Source organism: Salmo trutta, chromosome 20 (assembly GCF_901001165.1).
Source record: "Salmo trutta chromosome 20, fSalTru1.1, whole genome shotgun sequence".
Lineage (NCBI taxonomy): Eukaryota > Metazoa > Chordata > Actinopteri > Salmoniformes > Salmonidae > Salmo > Salmo trutta.
In genome coordinates this window covers 18,555,420-18,574,586 of record NC_042976.1, presented here as the reverse complement: position 1 = coordinate 18,574,586, position 19,167 = coordinate 18,555,420, and the positions used below count along the sequence as shown (strand labels likewise).

The following is a 19,167-nucleotide window of genomic DNA, read 5'->3' as shown; positions in this document are numbered from 1 at the left end:
GCAACATAGAAGGTCCCCAAGAACACAGTGGCCTCCATCATTCTTAATAAATGGAAGAAGTTTGGAACCATCAAGACTCTTCCTACAACTTGCCGCCCGGCCAAACTGAGCAATCGGGGGAGAAGGGCCTTGGTCAGGGAGGTGACCAAGAACCCAATGGTCACTCGAACAGAGTTCCTCTGTGGAGATGGGAGAAACTTCCAGAAAGACAACCATTTCTGCAGCACTCCACCAATCAGGCCTTTACGGTAGAGTGGCCAGACTGAAGCCACTCCTCAGTAAAAGACACATGACAGCCTGCCAAAAGGTACCTGAAGACTCTCAAACCATGAGAAACAAGTTTCTCTGGTCTGGTGAAACCAAGATTGACCTCTTTGGACTGAATGCCAAGCGTCTGGAGGAAACCTGGCACCATCCCTACAGTGAGGCATGGTGGTGGCAGCGTCATGATGTGGGGATTTTTTTCAGCGGCAGGGACTGGGAGACTAGTCAGGATTAAGAGAAAGATGAACAGAGAAACGTACAGAAAGATCCTTGATGAAAACCTGCTCCAGAGCGCTCAGGACCTCAGACTGGGTTGAAGGTTCATCTTCCAACAGGACAACGACCCTAAGCATACAGCCAAGAACACGCAGGAGTGGCTTCGGGACAAGTCTCTGAATGTCCTTGAGCGGCCCAGCCAGAGCCCGGACTTGAACCCGATCGAACATCTCTGGAAAGACCTGAAAATAGCTGTGCGCTCACGATACAACATGAGAGGATCTGCAGAGAAGAATGGGAAAAACACCCCAAATATAGGTGTGCCACGTGTGTAGTCATTACCCAAGAAGACAAGAGGCTGTAATCGCTGCCAAAGGTGCTTCAACAAAGTACTGAGTATAGGGTCTGAACACTTATGTAAGTGTAATATTTCATTTTTTGTATAAATGTATTACTTAAAATGTTGACGTGATACTGACTCAACTTATTCGTGATACCACAATTGGTAGTTACAGTCTTGTCCCACTGCTGCAACTCCCGTATGGACAAGAGGAGAGGCAAAGGTCGAGGGCCATGCATCCTCCGAAACATGACCACTACTTCTTGACACACTGCATGTTTAACCCGGAAGCTAGCCGTACCAATGTGTCGGAGGAAACACGTACAGCTGGCAACCGAAGTCAGCGTGCATGCGCCCGGCCCGCCACAATGAGTCACTAGAGCGCAATGGGACAAGGACATCCCGGCCGGCCAAACCCTCCCCTAACTGAGACAATGCTGGGCCAATTGTGCACCGACTCATGGGTCTCCCGGTCGAGGCCGGCTGCGACACAGGGTTGTTGGAAGGTGAACCTGAGCGCTCTGCAGCAGGTTTTCATCAGTGATCTCTCTGTACGTAGCTCCATTCATCTTTTCCTCGATCCTGACTAGTCTCCCAGTCCCTGCCGCTGAAAATCATCCCCATAGCATGAAGCTGTCATCACCATGCATCACTGTAGAGATGGTGCCAGGTTTCCTACAGATGTGACGCTGGGCCTTTAGGTGCCTTTTGGCAAACTCCAAGCAGGCTGTCATGTGCCTTTTACTGAAAGTGGCTTCGGTCTGACCACTCTACCATAAAGGCCTGATTGGTGGAGTGCTGCAGAGATGGTTGTCTTTCTGGAAGTTTCTCCCATCTCCACAGAGAAACTCTGGAGCTCTGTCAGAGTGACCATCGGGTTCTTGGTCAACTCCATGATCAAGGCCTTTCACCCCTGATTGATCAGTTTGGCCGGGTGGCTAGCTCTAGGTAACTTTTTCCATTTAAGAATGATGGAGGCCACTGTGTTCTTGGGGACCTTCAATGCTGCAGAAATGTTTTGGTACCCTTCCCCAGATCTTTGCCTGGACACAATTATATCTCGGAGCTTTACGGACAATTCCTTCGACTTCATGGCTTGTTTTTTGCTTTGACATGCACTTTCAACTGTGGGACATTATATACACAGGTGTGTGCCTTTCCAAATCATGTCCAATAATTTGAATTTACCACAGATGGACTTCAATCCAGTTGTAGAAACATCAAAAGGATTATCAATGGAAACAGGATGCACCTGATCTCAATTTCGAGTCTCATAGCAAAGGGGCTGAAAACTTATGTAAATTTATATATATATATATATATATTTTATGTTTTATAAATTTGCAAAAATGTCAAAAAACCTGTTTTCGCTTTGTCATTTTTTAAAACACATTTTAGAATAAGGCTGTAATGTAACAAAATGTAGAAAAAGTCAAAGGGTCTGAATACTCCGAATATCTATCTATCTATCTATCTATCTATCTATCTATCTATCTATCTATCTATCTATCTATCTATCTATCTATCTATCTATCTATCTATCTATCTATCTATCTATCTATCTAGTCTGTCTGTCTGTCTGTCTGTCTGTCTGTCTGTCTGTCTGTCTGTCTGTCTGTCTGTCTGTCTGTCTGTCTGTCTGTCTGTCTGTCTGTCTGTCTGTCTGTCTGTCTATCTATCTATCTATCTATCTGTCCCAATGGGGGAGAGATGCCCCCCCCCCCCCCCCCCCAGAGGGAGTAGGTGTTTCATCGACTGTCACCATGGCAAAGAGTAAGTTATCTCCTGTCACATTTCTTGTCAATTACCTCACACCCTGGCCACACACATGCACGCACACACAAACACACACAAACTCCCATCTACCTCCTACTACCACCCCCTGGCTGCTGTAATGTTTTCCTGAATGGAACAGGGGAAATCAATCTAAAGCTAGTGGATAGTGGCATCAGGCTTCCCTCTGCCTAGTCCTCCAACTGTGTCTGTCCTGACCACCATCAGTGTCAGGTAACAGACGGAGATCCAAGAGAAAAACATACTCAGGACTCCTCAATTGCCTTCAGACCCCCTCCCACCCTCTTTCTTCCCCTATTTCATTGCGCAGGGTGGTCTCTCTCTCTCTCTGTCCTTATTCATGTCAAACTAAAGTGATGGAAATGAACTTGAGAGCATGCTAATTGCAATTGTCAATCCAATCTAGGCGGGCCTCAAAGACATGAGCTCCCCAACACTTCATCAGTATTCATTAATAATGAAGGGTGCTGAGGATCAGGGGGATGTAATCTGATCTGCGTCCCAAATGGCATCCTACAACAAAAGTAGTGCATTATGTAGGGAATAGGATAAACCGGCAGGCAACCTACAATCACCAACCAATCACGCCTGGGGGACAAATAACCAGCCTGTCAAAAGTGAAGAGAAGAAGAGGAGAGATATACTGTAGGGGAGGGAGGGAGGAAAAAAGGGGATGGTAGAGGGGTGTTGAAGAGAGGGAGAGAGAGAAAGGAACAGAGAGAGAGAGAGAGAGAGAGAGAAAGAAGAGACAGGAACAGAGAGTAAGAGTCCTTCCCGAACCATGACTGTAGCAGGACAGAGGCTGTAGGATAGGTAGAGGCTGGACAGACTGTAGCAGGACAGGGGCTGTAGGATAGGTAGTGGATGGACAGGCTGTAGCAAGACAGAGGCTGTAGGATAGGTAGTGGATGGACAGGCTGTAGCAGGACAGAGGCTGTAGGATAGGTAGAGAATGGACAGGCTGTAGCAGGACAGGGGCTGTAGGATAGGTAGTGGATGGACAGGCTGTAGCAGGACAGAGGCTGTAGGATAGGTAGTGGATGGACAGGCTGTAGCAGGACAGGGGCTGTAGGATAGGTAGAGGATGGACAGGCTGTAGCAGGACAGGGGCTGTAGGAAAGGTAGTGGATGGACAGGCTGTAGCAGGACAGAGGCTGTAGGATAGGTAGTGGATGGACAGGCTGTAGCAGGACAGGGGCTGTAGGATAGGTAGTGGATGGACAGGCTGTAGCAGGACAGGGGCTGTAGGATAGGTAGTGGATGGACAGGCTGTAGCAGGACAGGGGCTGTAGGATAGGTAGTGGATGGACAGGCTGTAGCAGGACAGGGGCTGTAGGAAAGGTAGAGGATGGACAGGCTGTAGCAGGACAGGGGCTGTAGGAAAGGTAGAGGATGGACAGGCTGTAGCAGGACAGAGGCTGCAGATAGGTAGAGGATGGACAGGCTGTAGCAGGACAGAGGCTGTAGGATAGGTAGTGGATGGACAGGCTGTAGCAGGACAGAGGCTGCAGATAGGTAGAGGATGGACAGGCTGTAGCAGGACAGAGGCTGTAGGATAGGTAGTGGATGGACAGGCTGTAGCAGGACAGAGGCTGCAGATAGGTAGTGGATGGACAGGCTGTAGCAGGACAGGGGCTGTAGGAAAGGTAGTGGATGGACAGGCTGTAGCAGGACAGAGGCTGCAGATAGGTAGAGGATGGACAGGCTGTAGCAGGACAGAGGCTGTAGGATAGGTAGTGGATGGACAGGCTGTAGCAGGACAGAGGCTGCAGATAGGTAGTGGATGGACAGGCTGTAGCAGGACAGGGGCTGTAGGAAAGGTAGTGGATGGACAGGCTGTAGCAGGACAGAGGCTGCAGATAGGTAGAGGATGGACAGGCAGAGAAAGAGGATGACCCACAAAATAAGAGGTGGAGGGTGAGTCAGAAATAAAGTTTAGGTCAAAGTCTCTGACCATGAGTCTCACTCTTATCATGTCCCTATTTGGATGCAGAGTGGTAGGAGTCTGCTGTCATTAATGCAGACAGCTCCTCCTATCATGAGTTCAGTCAACTGGCTGGGGACAGACTACTTTAAATGTCTCCTCTGCTCCTCCGTGTTCTCCAGGCTCATTAACCCCTATTTGACCTTTGTCCTCTGGAGCGCACAGGGTCAGGATAACTCTAGGGGGCTGACTGCTACACTAGGGGCCACTTATGAAGTTGTCTAAATTTGCCCAACCCAATCAGCCCAGTCTGCTCCTATATATAAAACACTTTAATATTCACTTAACTACTTTTCAAATAGAGTTTTAATGTCTATGTAGTTATGTTTTAATTTGAGTTGCGTAGTGTTTGACATGGGGCCATAAATGCATTATGTGCTACTGGGTGTTATAATACAGAGGATTTCTATAGCGTCAAACACCAAAAGATGCATTTGGTAAGTGGAAACTTGGTCCTGTAGACTACAAACAACTCCAGTTGTAGAACTTAAATTACTAGCACCAACCTCCTCTGTAGTGACTACAGAAACCGCAACATGATCACCATTATCTTTAGCAATCTTTAGCATGACACTGGTACTGACACTGTACTGACCAAAACATGTAACTTGATCCTATAACGATCTAACTGGTATATTTCCATCTGGTTTATATCATAATGACAGTGTTATCTAGACGCTGTAGGCTAAGTGATCACTTTAGATTACAGGCATCAAAGGGCTATAACTAGAGCATAGTCCCTTTTTATAAGAGCCTGTAGCAGACTACTTCAGTTTGAAGGCTAAAAAAGGCAGGGGAGAGAGAAAGAGAGAGAGAGAAAGAGAGAGAGAGAGAGGGAGAGAGAGAGATGGCAATATAAGGACAGAGTGAGAGCGAGAGAGAGAGAGCGAGAGAGAGAGAGAGAGAGAGAGAGAGAGAGAGAGAGAGAGAGAGAGAGAGAGAGAGAGAGAGAGAGAGAGAGATGACGATATAAGAACAGAGAGAGAGTCTGGGGGAGAGAGCGATAGAGAGGGAAAGAGAGATAGCATTAAAAAGGGACTCAGACAGTGGTCTTCTACAGTACTTACAACACAGCACCATGGCAACACAACATCTTACATCCTATTTCTTGTCTGACCCCACCCCTCCACCTCTGCCTGCCCGCCCGCCTCTCCCAGTCTCTAATCGTCAAGCTAATGATGTGAAACATAATGGGAATATTTACATTTTCCATTTGTAAATGATATTGGTATAATTAACACCATGGTCTGCATCCCAAATGGTGGCCTATTCCTTTTATAGACCACTACTTTTGAACAGTGTCCATAGGTCTTTGGTCAAAAGTAAAGCACTTCATTTCACTCCATTTAACACTAGATACACAAGGCAGGGAGACACTATTAGCCAGGCAGGGGACTGATAGGCTGGAGGAGTAAGAGGGCTTTGTGCTGGAAGGAGGGCTGTCTATAGGTTCATTCATAGGCAATTGTGTAAAGCATGCAGGTGTAATTCTTCATTATTGTTATAAGCATGTATGAGCCTTCATAATGTCTTGCTATGAGCCTTATAACATGTTATGGTAGTGACTCAACCAAGCTACTCTTGTAGATGGACATGAAAAATAATGTGGCAGAGTTGTAGTGGTTACAAGGTGACATTGACATCAGGGTCAGGGAATGGTGAAGGCCTTCTCAGGTGGATTACCAGACTACCTCATCTCATACGCACACAACTGAATTAAGGGATAATAGAAAGGAAGAGGGCTAAGTGTTACCTATCTGTGAACCATCATGTGGAAATGAAATGCATGTTATGCAAGCTTGCATTTGTGTGCAAGAAACACACATTCACAAATAAGTCAGATTCAATACACAGAAGAAAAAATAGACACAGAAAAAAGACAATCTTGAGGCAGAATTCCAGTTATTAATCTTATTGCTGGGTCTCGATTCATCAGCAGTATGGAGGCAGTTTAGAAGATGGACTCTATTTACTGCTAAAGCTGTTCTGGTAGTTTGGGATGTGACCATTCATCTCTTGCTATTTTAAAAAGGTGGCAAAGCACAAGCATCACTTTCAATCACCCAGGAGACTGCCAGCCAGCCACACCACCCAGACCACTAGACAGCCAGACAGAAAGGAAAGAAGCTTCTAGCTAGGTTTTCCTTTACTCCTCTCCCCCTCTCCTCCCCCTTAAGGTGAAGTTTTCCTCCTCCTCTTCTGCCCGAGGGACACCATATTATTAATGTGTTTTAAAATAATAATATGCTTAAAAAACCCAAAATACACAGCACCTTGCCCTCCTGCCTGCTCCCTTGCTGCTTGGCACCCTGTGTTCCTAATTAGCATGTCCAATTAACCCTCGTTAATTGTGAAGCCTTAAGATTCTGGAGGACCTGGCATGTGCACAGAGCCACATGGGGCCATTTTGAAAACGAGCAGCAACCAGCCTCTCTTATATGTTCAGGTAAGGAAGTAGCGGTTTGTACTAGCAAGCGCTTGTAACCAAGGGCCTAAACCCCATCACCACCTGGCTCTATGTTCATACCTTTATGAGTTCTACAACAGCAAGCTGCAACAAAATAAAAGCTGATTATTCAGAGTATGATTGTAGCTTTTAGCAGAGTTGAACAATAGTCATACTCTCTTCAGCATCACTTTCTGCTTCCTCTCTTACCCACAATCCCTCACAGTGTCCCATGGTCCTATTTCCTCTGCAGGGGCCAATGGAAACACTGGACTGCTTCCCTCCACAGCACGCCACACTCTGGCGTTTTGTTTTTTGCCGCGGTGGGTAAGGCGTTATATTTGTCGACATTGTTTGTTTTGGGGAACACAGAAGGGCATAAATGCCTCCGTTTTGTTTTGTTATGTAGAACTGCCTATGTTATGCATTGCTGTATTCTAGAGGCCACACAGCTGCATGGCTTTTACAGAACAGGAAGAATGTTTCAACAAAAGTGATATGAATGGCTCACTTTTAGTAATAAAGAAAAGCTGACTCTGTTTTGATTACTTACAGTAGATCATAACATAATTACTGGGCCCAAATATAAACAATGCTGACTTACACAGTCAAATCGTTTGTTTTAAAACTAACACTCAGATTAAAAAAGGATTCAAGCAATTCAACCAAGTCATTTTGACTATGGGTGTTATATTTACTTCTGAATCGTAACACATAGACCTGGTCAACTTGATGAGGTGACTCTACGTCTAAATATCGATCAGTTAATCAATGTTAAATACATTGAGACAAAGTCCTCTGTGGCCTCTGGTCTTACAGGAGATTGTGTTTCCTTCTACTAGGTTAAAGCACCACCTCATAAAGTGCTTGGGGGTTCAGACAACCACCCAAACCAAACCACCCCATTACAACACACACAATCATGCAGTCAGCAGTACACAGCACACCAGGAGTTAGCCCTCCATCCACCAGATTTTCCCAAATGGACCGGAACCTATTGGAGTTGGGCCACTGGGATATGAAGTTCTGTATCTAACAACACTATGTCCCAAATGGCACAATATTCCCAATATAGTGCATTACTTTTGACCAGAGCCCTAAGGGCCCTGTAGTAGTATATTATATACAGTGCCTTTGGAAAGTATTCAGACCCCTTGACTTTTTCCACATTTTGTTACCTTAAAGCCTTATTCTAAAATGGACTAAATAAAAAAAGAAATCCTCAGCAATCTACACACAATACCCAAAAATTGAAGTGAAAACAGGTTTTAGAAATGTTTGCAAGTTTATAAAACATGAACAACAGAGATACCTTATTTATATAAGTACCCAGACCCTTTGCTATGACTCTCGAAATTGAGCTCTGGTGTATCCTGTTTCTATTGATCATCCTTGAGATGTTTCTACAACTTGATTGGAGTCCACCTGTGGTAAATTCAATTGATTTGACATGATTTGGAAAGGGACACACCTGTCTATATCTACTCCCACAGTTGACAGTGCATGTCAGAGCAAAAACCAAGCCATGAGGTCAAAGGAATTGTCCGTAGAGGACAACGACCCTAAGCACAGAGCCAAGACAACGCAGGAGTGGCATCGGGACAAGTCTCTGAATGTCCTTGAGTGGCCCAGCCAGAGCCTGGACTTGAATATGATCGAACATCTTTGGAGAGACCTGAAAATACCTATGAAGCAACGCTCCCCATCCAACCTGACAGAGCTTTAGAGGATCTGCAGAGACGATCATGAGAAACTCCCCAAATACAGGTGTACCAAGCTTGTAGCGTCATACCCAAGAAGACTCGATGCTGTAATCGCTGCAAAAGGTGCTTCAACAAAGTACTGAGTAAAAGGTCTGAATACTTACGTAAATGTAATATTTCATTTAAAAAATATATATAAATTAGCAAAAATGTCTAAGAACAATATAATCCATTTTAGAATGAGGCTGTAACGTAACAAAATGTAGAAAAAGTCAAGGGGTCTGAATCCTTTCCCGAAGGCACTGTACACTCTTAAAAATAAAGATGCAAGTTAGACCCAAATAAGGTTATAGAGAGAGTTGCAATCGGGGAACCATTTTAGGGTCTCTGAAGAACCAGAAATGTTTCGGCCTTCCAGGACCGAATAGCCCTGCTGTAGGGTTTTAAGCCTTATTTGCATATTCCTCAGGGTTCCTTTCGATTGAATTTTAGAGTTACCAGTACCACCCATGACTGTGTTTGCCAGTGACAGAGATGGTTGTTGCATGCATTCATTTTCACCAAGTGAGTTCTTAAGTGATTATGTTGTCATTAAAATTACATTCCTTAAGACAAAACAATAGATATTTCAATTTAACCCTAATGCAGTGGCCTGAAACGCATTGTTTATAAGCCACATCGTTTATAAGCCACATCATTATGTTGACTTGCAAAGTTACAGTGTAATTCCTATTGGAATGGGGATATCCAGCATTTGGAATTTTAATTCAGCTGCAATCTGCATTCAGAATGACTGCCAGAGTTGGGAAGAGTTAGATATGAGACTACCTTAAACATCTAAACTGGAACAACAATTTCAGTAACTGGTGCAATAAGTGCAAGTAACAGATTGGAATAGTTTCAAAACATTTACGCCATTTGGGCTCCCGAGTGGTGCAGCGGTCTAAGGCACTGCATCTCAGTGCTTGAGGAGTCACTACAGACACCCTGGTTTGAATCCAGGCTGTATCACAACCGGCCGTGATTGGGAGTCCAATAGGGCGCTGCACAATTGTCCCAGCGTCATCCGGGTTTGGCCGGTGTAGGCCGTCATTGTAAATAAGAATTTGTTTTAACTGACTAGCCTAGTTAAATAAACAAAATCATATTTGAGTAGCGTACGATTAATTAACAAATCAATGTACATGCAAAAACAAAGAAATAAACAATTGTAAAAATCAACCTGCAATAGAGCATGCTTGGAAATATGACAACGATACGTGTGGTTTTGGTTCAACACTGGTTATTAAAACCAACACTGGGGTTATTTTACACAGCTGAGTGTTAATTTAACTCTTGAATCAAATCGATAAATGCTCCACTGAAAAATCAAGACTAGTTAACACTGGCCAATTTTGCAGGGTGCTATGAAAAGGACACATCTGCAGGCTTCCATACGTTTCAAGAACATTCAAGAATTCTGAGAACCATAGTACCATGTCAAGAACCCCACTCTTAACTCAGAGTTTCTTTATGGGGAAAGAGTTCTCCTGGGAACTTTAAGAGCTGAGAAAGAACCATTTAAGAAGCTTCATTTTTTTCAGTGTAGGTAATAAGTTGAGAACGTGCTAACCGGTGGTAATGTGGGAGATGTGCTTGAGAGGTAGGGGCAGGAGAGATCATCTATAGCCAGTTGAACATACTGAATGATGTGTGTGCGAGTGTGCGCGCGTGTGTGTGTTGGGTCAAGTAAGTGATTACACCACTGGTCCCTCATCTAACCTACAAGCACTCCACCTCTCTCTCCACCTCTGTTTCTTTCTTATTAATCTTCAACCAATGCCAACCATTTAATTATGATTCATTCTACATCTCTGAAACATCTCTAATCAAATACAATATGGATTGTGCTGAAATCAGAGATAATTAATCAGGTCATCATAATTTCATGATGTCTCCCACCAAGCAGAAGAGAACATGGAGACAATCAGTTTTTGGTACTTAGAGATCAGAGCTGCAGAGGATGAGGTTTTGATTATCACAGACAGTCTAGCTGATTGGTAAGAGAGGACCTAGGAGTAAAACAATATCTGACCAACAAGATTGAATGGACAATGGCTGGTTGCACAATTAATTGAATAGACACTGATATGTTCAACTATGTGATTCCAAAACACTTCTAGGTGTGATTCCAGAACATTTACTATGTGTGATTCTAGAAGTAATTCTAAGAAGGGATGGTAGTGTCAGGTCTTACCCTGAGGAAGGAGAGGTCTCTGGAGCGGTCGATGCTGGTGATCTCCAGGTTACCCATGACAACCTCACAGTTCTCGTAGTACTTTCTCAAGGTGCGGTACTGCTGCTCCAGGTCCGACAGAGTACTCAGCTTGTTCTCTGTGCCCGCGCATACTGCAGAGAAAGGGGAAGGTATGTTGGATATACATGTTTTACAGAGTAAGTGATGATCGTGATCCATCCAAAACATTGAAACAAGACTTTACTCTGTCAAGAAATAAAGATAAAAGGAAGTCAGTGTATTTTTTAGTTCCACCAACATGTTTATGGTCTGTGAAGCCAATGAGAACACAGACATTTTCTACATCTAGAATCTGGTGTTTTATTAGCATTTGGCTACGCTCATCACTACACATCATCACTTGGCACATCACACACGGTGACAAAGATCTGGGCTTTACGCTACATGTCAGTCCTTGGCCGTGAGCTGTGAGATACAGAGGCTCTGTGGTTCGTGGGCCCAGCCTCGTAGGACTACTGAAGAGTGTGTGTGTGTGTGTGTGTGTGTGTGTGTGTGTGTGTGTGTGTGTGTGTGTGTGTGTGTGTGTGTGTGTGTATGTGTGTGTGTGTGTGTGTGTGTGTGTGTGTGTGTGTGTGTGTGTGTGTGTGTGTGTGTGTGTGTGTGTGTGTGTATGTGTGTGTGTGTGTGTGTGTGTGTGTGTGTGTGTGTGTGTGTGTGTGTGTGTGTGTGTGTGTGTGGTGTGTGTGTGGTGTGTGTGTGTGTGTGTGTGTGTGTGTGTGTGTGTGTGTGTACAGGAAGCCCCGAGGACCAGTGGGCAGATGAGTCCCTGTTAGCGTGTGGCCAAGCTACTGAGTAGACTTCTGCTGTGTAATTAAAGCCTGTCTTTTCCACCCATCGAACACCTTTTACCTCCACTAAGACAGGAGACATCTGCCCTGTCAGCTGCTGCTGCTGCTGCTGACAGGATAGCCCAAAACACACCGAAATATCAATTAAATCAAAACAAAGCACACAGACTTAAAAAAAATGTGCACAGGCGTACGCACACGAGCACGCACGCACGCAGACACACACGCACACGCACACACACACACACACACAAATTGTGTAAAGGCAGTAATTCTAAGCAAACATCTAATACTAACCTTCACTGTCACGCCATAACAAGAATCACAACAAACTTGTCCAGAACTCAAGGTCATTTAAAAACAAGCAGAGTAATGACTCTTGCATTCAGAGGTGCGTAAAAGGTTTGTTACGTAAACTTTTGCTATATTTAACATCAATAATATATTCACACGGCTCTCTGGTCTACCCCGCTGTATAGAGAGAGATTGACAGAAAGAGAGACTGTGTCCCAAATGGCACTGTATTCCTTATGTAATGCACTACTTTTCACCAGAGCCTTATGGGCCCTGGTCTAAGGTAGTGCACTACAGGGAATGGGGTACCATTTGGGGTGCAAACAGATACACTGCCTTCTCCCACATGACCAGTAAATCCCAACCATGTTGACAATGTGGGCAGTTTCCAGCCACTTCACAGTTGACAGGGGGAGCCATCGCCTTGATAGGGGTGACAGAATCCTCCCACAGTGTTGTCACACAGTCACCCATGAAGTACCACCCAACAGCACAGGAAAACAGACACACCTGTCTTCTTTAAACACAAATGCCTGTCTCCTCCAAGACAGCTCCCCTCAAAAATCTTACCTCCATTTTACGTACCATTCTGAAAACCGTGTTCCTTTTCTCTCTCTCTGTCTGTCTCTCTCTGCCTCACACTTTCTTCCCTCAGAGCAAGCAATAAAAGGAAGGCATTTTCTACTCCTTCCTAAACTAAACTCATATCCCCCTTTTTTGTATTAGTAGTTCTCCAAGCCCAACTTTCATTCTATTTCCTATTTATTTCCCCTCCATTACCCTTCAGAAAATGGATGGATGAGGAACAGAAAAATCTGCTTGAAGGCAACATCAGGCTATAAAGACAAATGAGATTTTGTTCAAACAATTCCTCCTAACATAATATTAGATTACAGGAGGCCGAGGGAGCATACAGATCTAGCAGGAGAGTGAATGATACATCCCAAATGGCACCCTATTCCCCATTGGGCTTTGGTCAAACGTAGTGAACTACATAAGAAATAGGATGCCATTTGGGACATAGCCAAGGCGAGTGGGGAGCAGGTATCAAGAAGAAATAGCATGCAGGTCAGGTGTGATGTGATGAGGCCTGGGTGTTTTCAATAACGGTTAGCATGAGCATACAGAAAGGCGGGAGGAGGGAGGTGGACGGTGGGAGGTGGGGGGTATCATAAAATGGGGTTTCCAGGTAATAAACAGTTATTATGCCCTCAGGGCACCATGAAGAGATTAAAGGGGTATTGTGGGATGTGCAGGGTGTGTTCAAAATTATACACTATGCCCTACAGTGCACTACTTTTGACAAGAGCCAATAGGACTTTAGTAACAAGCAGTGCACCATGTAGGGAATAGGGTGCCATTTGAGATGCAAGCACAGTTTCCCAGTGAAAAGGACAGTTTATCATCAGCCACTGAAAACGAAAACCCCATATGCTTCAATAAGCTCCCTGACTACCCGATAAGACACACACACACACATCGCTTCAATGACGTTGGATTGTTCTAATTCCATTGCGGAACCTTAATGCCAATCCAACTAAATGATTTGAGTACGGTCAACTCAAAATGTTGCTGTACATTACACTCTGCTGAGTGGTAATTACTGAGTTATCAGTGATCTGTAATGACATCATACAGTTTCTGTAGTAGAAGCCTATACCTCCATGTGACCGCTGCATTGTGTTGACTGTCCACTGAACCACAGAAAAGCCACCTGTACCAACCTGGCTGGATGTTCAAGTGGACCAAGGCTGGATTGCTGGCAGACTGCAAATGTTTTCACACTGATTAGCTGAGCTGAAGCAAGCCATGTCGCGCTATACTGCTCTGGCCTGTTTACGGTTCCGCTATAGTTGCTGGAACCATGCTGTGAAAGACAATGTGAAGAGAAGGACACAAGCAGAACAATGGGATTTGTGTATGGGGATTTGATTTGAGATTAAGGCTACATTACAGGCAGAACTAAATCATATTTAATAATAAATAATATTTTGAAATAATCTTTAAATCATCTTTATTTTCTTTCTTCCTCCCTGTCTCTCTTTCTGTGAAGCATGGCTGGCACATACTGGTACAAAGGAGTTTTTCCCCTAATGCGCGGATTTGCATTCAGAGGAACGCAGAGACATGTGACTGAGGCACAATGTCTTCATTTCTATTACTTTATTCCCCCCTTGTCCTCCTCATTGTCGTCGGTTTGATTACATTTTTTTTCTGGGATTTCCATTCCAGAAATGACGGATTATGGCAATGAATCTCAACATGGGATTTCTATACTTAATTAATAGCATGATTAGAAGCCGGAGGTAAAAAATAAATGCATGTCTGGGTTTTGTAACGTCTGTTTCCAACTCACACTCTCAAATACGTAGATCCCCTGAACACAGCTCACCTTCCAGCCCACTTTCCAGCTCACACTCTCAAACACATAGATCCCCTGAACGCAGCTCACTCTCCAGATCCCAATCACCTGAATTCTGATCACCTGTTCACACACCTGTATGTCATTATCACACACTATTTAGTTCAGTTCTTTGCTCCCCATCGTTGTGAGGTATTGTTTGTTTTGTGACACACTTCTATTTGGAGGGCTGGTTTCCCTGTAATTTACTCCTCCCGTGTATGATTGTTTTGGCCTGCCTCACTAACGATGCCTTTTGCCTATTCCATGCCTGTACTTTAGCCTATTGGATTTCCTGTTATCAACCTATTGCCTGATCTCCCGGATGACGTTACTAGCCTGTTCCCTGCCTGTACTGTTGCCTTTTTGGACCCCCTGTGTATGACCTTCTGCCTGCCCCTGGACCCAGCTACCTGCCTCCTCCTGTGGTCCTTTACAATTAACACCTGCTGCGCCCTACGCTTGAAACCAGCTCTCTGTCTCCCATTGTGTTCATTACAGGTGTCAGTGTGTGAGTGTTTGCTTGTGGGAATAAAGTTGACAGTAGCTTATTTGTGCAATAAAATAAAATATGTTTCACAATCATTTACATTAGCCTGTTTTTTCACCATAACATCTAAGGATGCAATGATGTGGTTTAATGATTAAAACAACTTATTGCCGTTGATGGTCAAATGAAAGAAATGGCATCATAAACTCAATATAATTCAACGCTACATCTCTCTGTTCACTCTCTTCTCTCAGGTAATCAACAGTTCAGTTTATGCACCTTTAGAAATCAGTACCTTACAACCGTACTCCTCAGAAAATATCAGACGTCACTCCACAACCAAAGTGCTTAATTACCTACAGTATTCAAACAGTTTCTGATGAGAGCATGTTCACTCAAACTGTGATGAGTAAATAGACTTGATGCCTTTCTTTGATTTACAGCAAATAACAAAATGACGAATATGAATGCAATCTACTCCAGACTAAATATGAAGAGTCTGGAGAAAATATATGAAGACACTGATCGATTCATATTTTTTCTCATCAGACAAATATTTCATTTTGGCAGAACTAAATGTCTGCTTTCCCTTGGCATGCTAAAAACTGACCTTATTCAATAAAAAAAAAAAAAACATATAGGGCATTCCACAAAATATAGGCCCCAAAAACAATTATGCAAAACAAACATTCCCCAAATAGCATAGTCAATGGATGTCATTTCAGGAATATCCAAAACATCATAATTATATTTGGGCATCCAAGATGGCATAGCAGTCAGACGTCCTTTATATTTTTTTCTAAAAACTCAACTTCAAAACATTCTCCTGCAACCCGCGTCACCAATTTAAAAAAAAGAAGTATTATTTACCTCAAATCTGAAATCCACAACAGAAGCTAGCCAGAAGTTAGCCAGAAGTTAGCCAGTTCACTAGCTAACGTTAGAATTCAGCTAATCATGGTTGGCGGTCATCAGCTATCCCTTAGCTCGAAATGCTATCGCCAGTTTTGTACAACGCGACTCAGACCAGAGCATACCGGACCTATTTCCTCTCCATATCCCCGGATTTCTACCGCAAGCTCTCGACATTTACACCTGGATCTTGCAGCTAGCTAGCTGCTATCCGAGTGACTATTGGCTAACGTCAGTCCTGGAGCTAACATCAATTATTCCGGAACTAGCCAGCTGAAGAGTTCCATCAGCCACTCCTGGGCTACAATCACCTATCCGGACCCGTTTTACTGCCGGTGCGGAGCCCCATCGGGCCTTCATGACTGGACTACCAACGTTATCTGCCCGAGGGAGTTAGACAACTGGCCCCTCCGTTGCGATGTAACCTGAACGCCCATCTGCGGCCAGCTAATCGTTAGCTGTCTTATCGGCTGCTATCTGAATTGATCTATCGGCCAATTTTCTTGGGCCACTATAACTATAACTATTTTTGCCAATTGGATTGGTCCCCTCTACCACACGGAACCCCACTAATCTACCCATGGAATGCACGAGGTGGTTAAAAACAGACCATCTTCTGCCAACTTGCTACCCATGTCCCAGCTAGCTGTCTGAATCGCCGTGACCGCAACCGACCTCACTACTCACTGGACCCTTTTGATCACTTGGCTAAGCATGCCTCTCCTTCATGTCAATATGCCCTGTCCATTGCTGTTCTGGTTAGTGTTTATTGGCTTATTTCACTGTAGAGCCTCTAGCCCTGCTCATTATACCTTATCCAACCTCTCAGTTCCACCACCCACACATGCGATGACGTCACCTGGTTTAAATTATGTTTCTAGAGACAATATCTCTCTCATCATCACTCAATGCCTAGGTTTCCCTCCACTGTATTCACATCCTACCATACCTTTGTCTGTACATTATACCTTGAAGCTATTTTATCGCCCCCAGAAACCTGCTCCTTTTACTCTCTGTTCCGGACGTCCTAGACGACCAATTCTCATAGCTTTCAGCCGTACCCTTATCCTACTCCTCCTCTGGCGATGTAGAGGTGAATCCAGGCCCTGCAGTGCCTAGCTCCACTCCTATTGCATGTTAACATTAGAAGCCTCCTCCCTGAGTTTGTTTTATTCACTGCTTTAGCACACTCTGCCAACCCGGATGTCCTAGTCGTGTCTGAATCCTGGCTTAGGAAGACCACCAAAAACTCTGAAATCTCCATCCTTAACTACAACATTTTCAGACAAGATAAAACGGCCAAAGGGGGCAGTGTTGCAATCTACTGCAGAGATAGCCTGCAGAGTTCTGTCCTACTATCCAGGTCTGTACCCAAACAATATGAACTTCTACTTTTAAAAATCCACCTCTCTAAAAACAAGTCTCTCACCGTTGCCGCCTGCTATAGACCACCCTCTGCCCCCAGCTGTGCTCTAGACACGATATGTGAACTGATTGCCCCCCATCTATCTTCAGAGCTCGTGCTGCTAGGTGACCTAAACTGGGACATGCTTAACACCCCAGCCATCCTACAATCTAAGCTTGATGCCCTCAATCTCACACAAATTATCAATGAACCTACCAGGTACCACCCCAAAGCCATAAACACGGGCACCCTCATAGATATCATCCTAACCAACTTGCCCTCTAAATACACCTCTGCTGTTTTCAACCAAGATCTCAGCGATCACAGCCTCATTGCCTGCATCGGTAATGGGTCAACGGTCAAACGACCTCCACTCATCACTGTCAAACGCTCCCTGAAACACTTCAGCGAGCAGGCCTTTCTAATCGACCTGGCCCGGGTATCCTGGAAGGATATTGACCTCATCCCTTCAGTAGAGGATGCCTGGTTATTTAAAAAAAATGCCTTCCTCACCATCTTAAATAAGCATGCCCCTTCAAGAAATCTAGAACCAGGAACAGATAAAGCCCTTGGTTCTCTCCAGACCTGACTGCCCTTAACCAACACAAAACCATCCTGTGGCATTCTGCATAAGAATCGAACAGCCCCCGTAATAAGCAACTTTTCAGGGAGGTTAGTAACCAATATACACAGGCAGTTAGAAAAGCCAAGGCTAGCTTTTTCAAGCAGATATTTACTTCCTGCAACACAAACTCAAAAAGGTTCTGGGACACTGTAAAGTCCTTGGAGAATAAGAGCACCTCCTCCCAGCTGCCCACTGCACTGAGGATAGGAAACTCTGTCACCACTGATAAATCCACTATAATTGAGAATTTTAATAAGTATTTTTCTACGGCTGGCCATGCTTTCCACCTGGCTACCCCTACCCCGGTCAACAGCACTGCACCCCTCACAGCAACTCGCCCATTTCTCCTTCTCCCAAATCCAGTCAGCTGATGTTCTGAAAGAGCTGCAAAATCTGGACCCCTACAAATCAGCCGGGATAGACAATCTGGACCCTTTCTTTCTAAAATTATCTGCCGAAATTGTTGCAACCCCTATTACTAGCCTGTTCAACCTCTCTTTCGTGTCATCTGAGATTCCCAAAGATTGGAAAGCAGCTGCGGTCATCCCCCTCTTCAGAGGGGGGGACACTCTTGATCCAAACTGCTACAGACCTATATCGATCCTACCCTGCCTTTCTAAAGTCTTCGAAAGCCAAGTCAACAAACAGATTACATACCATTTCGAATCCCACCCCACCTTCTCCGCTATGCAATCTGGTTTCAGAGCTGGTCATGGGTGCACCTCAGCCACGCTCAAGGTCCTAAACGATATCTTAACCGCCATCGATAAGAAACAATACTGTGCTACCGTATTCATTGACCTGGCCATGGCTTTCGACTCTGTCAATCACCACATCCTCATCGGCAGACTCAATAGCCTTGGTTTCTCAAATGATTGCCTCGCCTGGTTCACCAACTCCTTCTCTGATAGAGTTCAATGTGTCAAATCGGAGGGCCTGTTGTCCGGGCCTCTGGCAGTCTCTATGGGGGTGCCACAGGGTTCAATTCTTGGGACGACTCTTTTCTCTGTATACATCAATGATGTCGCTCTTGATGCTGGTGAGTCTCTGATCCATCTCTACGCAGACGACACCATTCTGTATACTTCTGGCCCTTCTTTGGACACTGTGTTAACTACCCTCCAGACGAGCTTCAATGCCATACAACTCTCCTTCCGTGGCCTCCAACTGCTCTTAAATACATGTAAAACTAAATGCATGCTCTTAAAC

The 19,167-nt window shown here is 44.6% G+C and overlaps 1 protein-coding gene across 2 annotated transcripts in view; it reads right to left on the bottom strand.

Annotated features, from left to right (window-relative positions):
• LOC115155636 (receptor tyrosine-protein kinase erbB-4-like) overlaps positions 1–19,167 on the bottom strand; it is a 567,818-nt gene that overhangs the window by 284,960 nt on the left and 263,691 nt on the right. For both annotated transcript variants that reach the window (XM_029702449.1, XM_029702450.1), the window contains exon 2: positions 10,984–11,135. In XM_029702449.1, the coding sequence (XP_029558309.1) occupies positions 10,984–11,135 (152 nt within the window). The remainder of the gene's footprint in view (positions 1–10,983; positions 11,136–19,167) is intronic.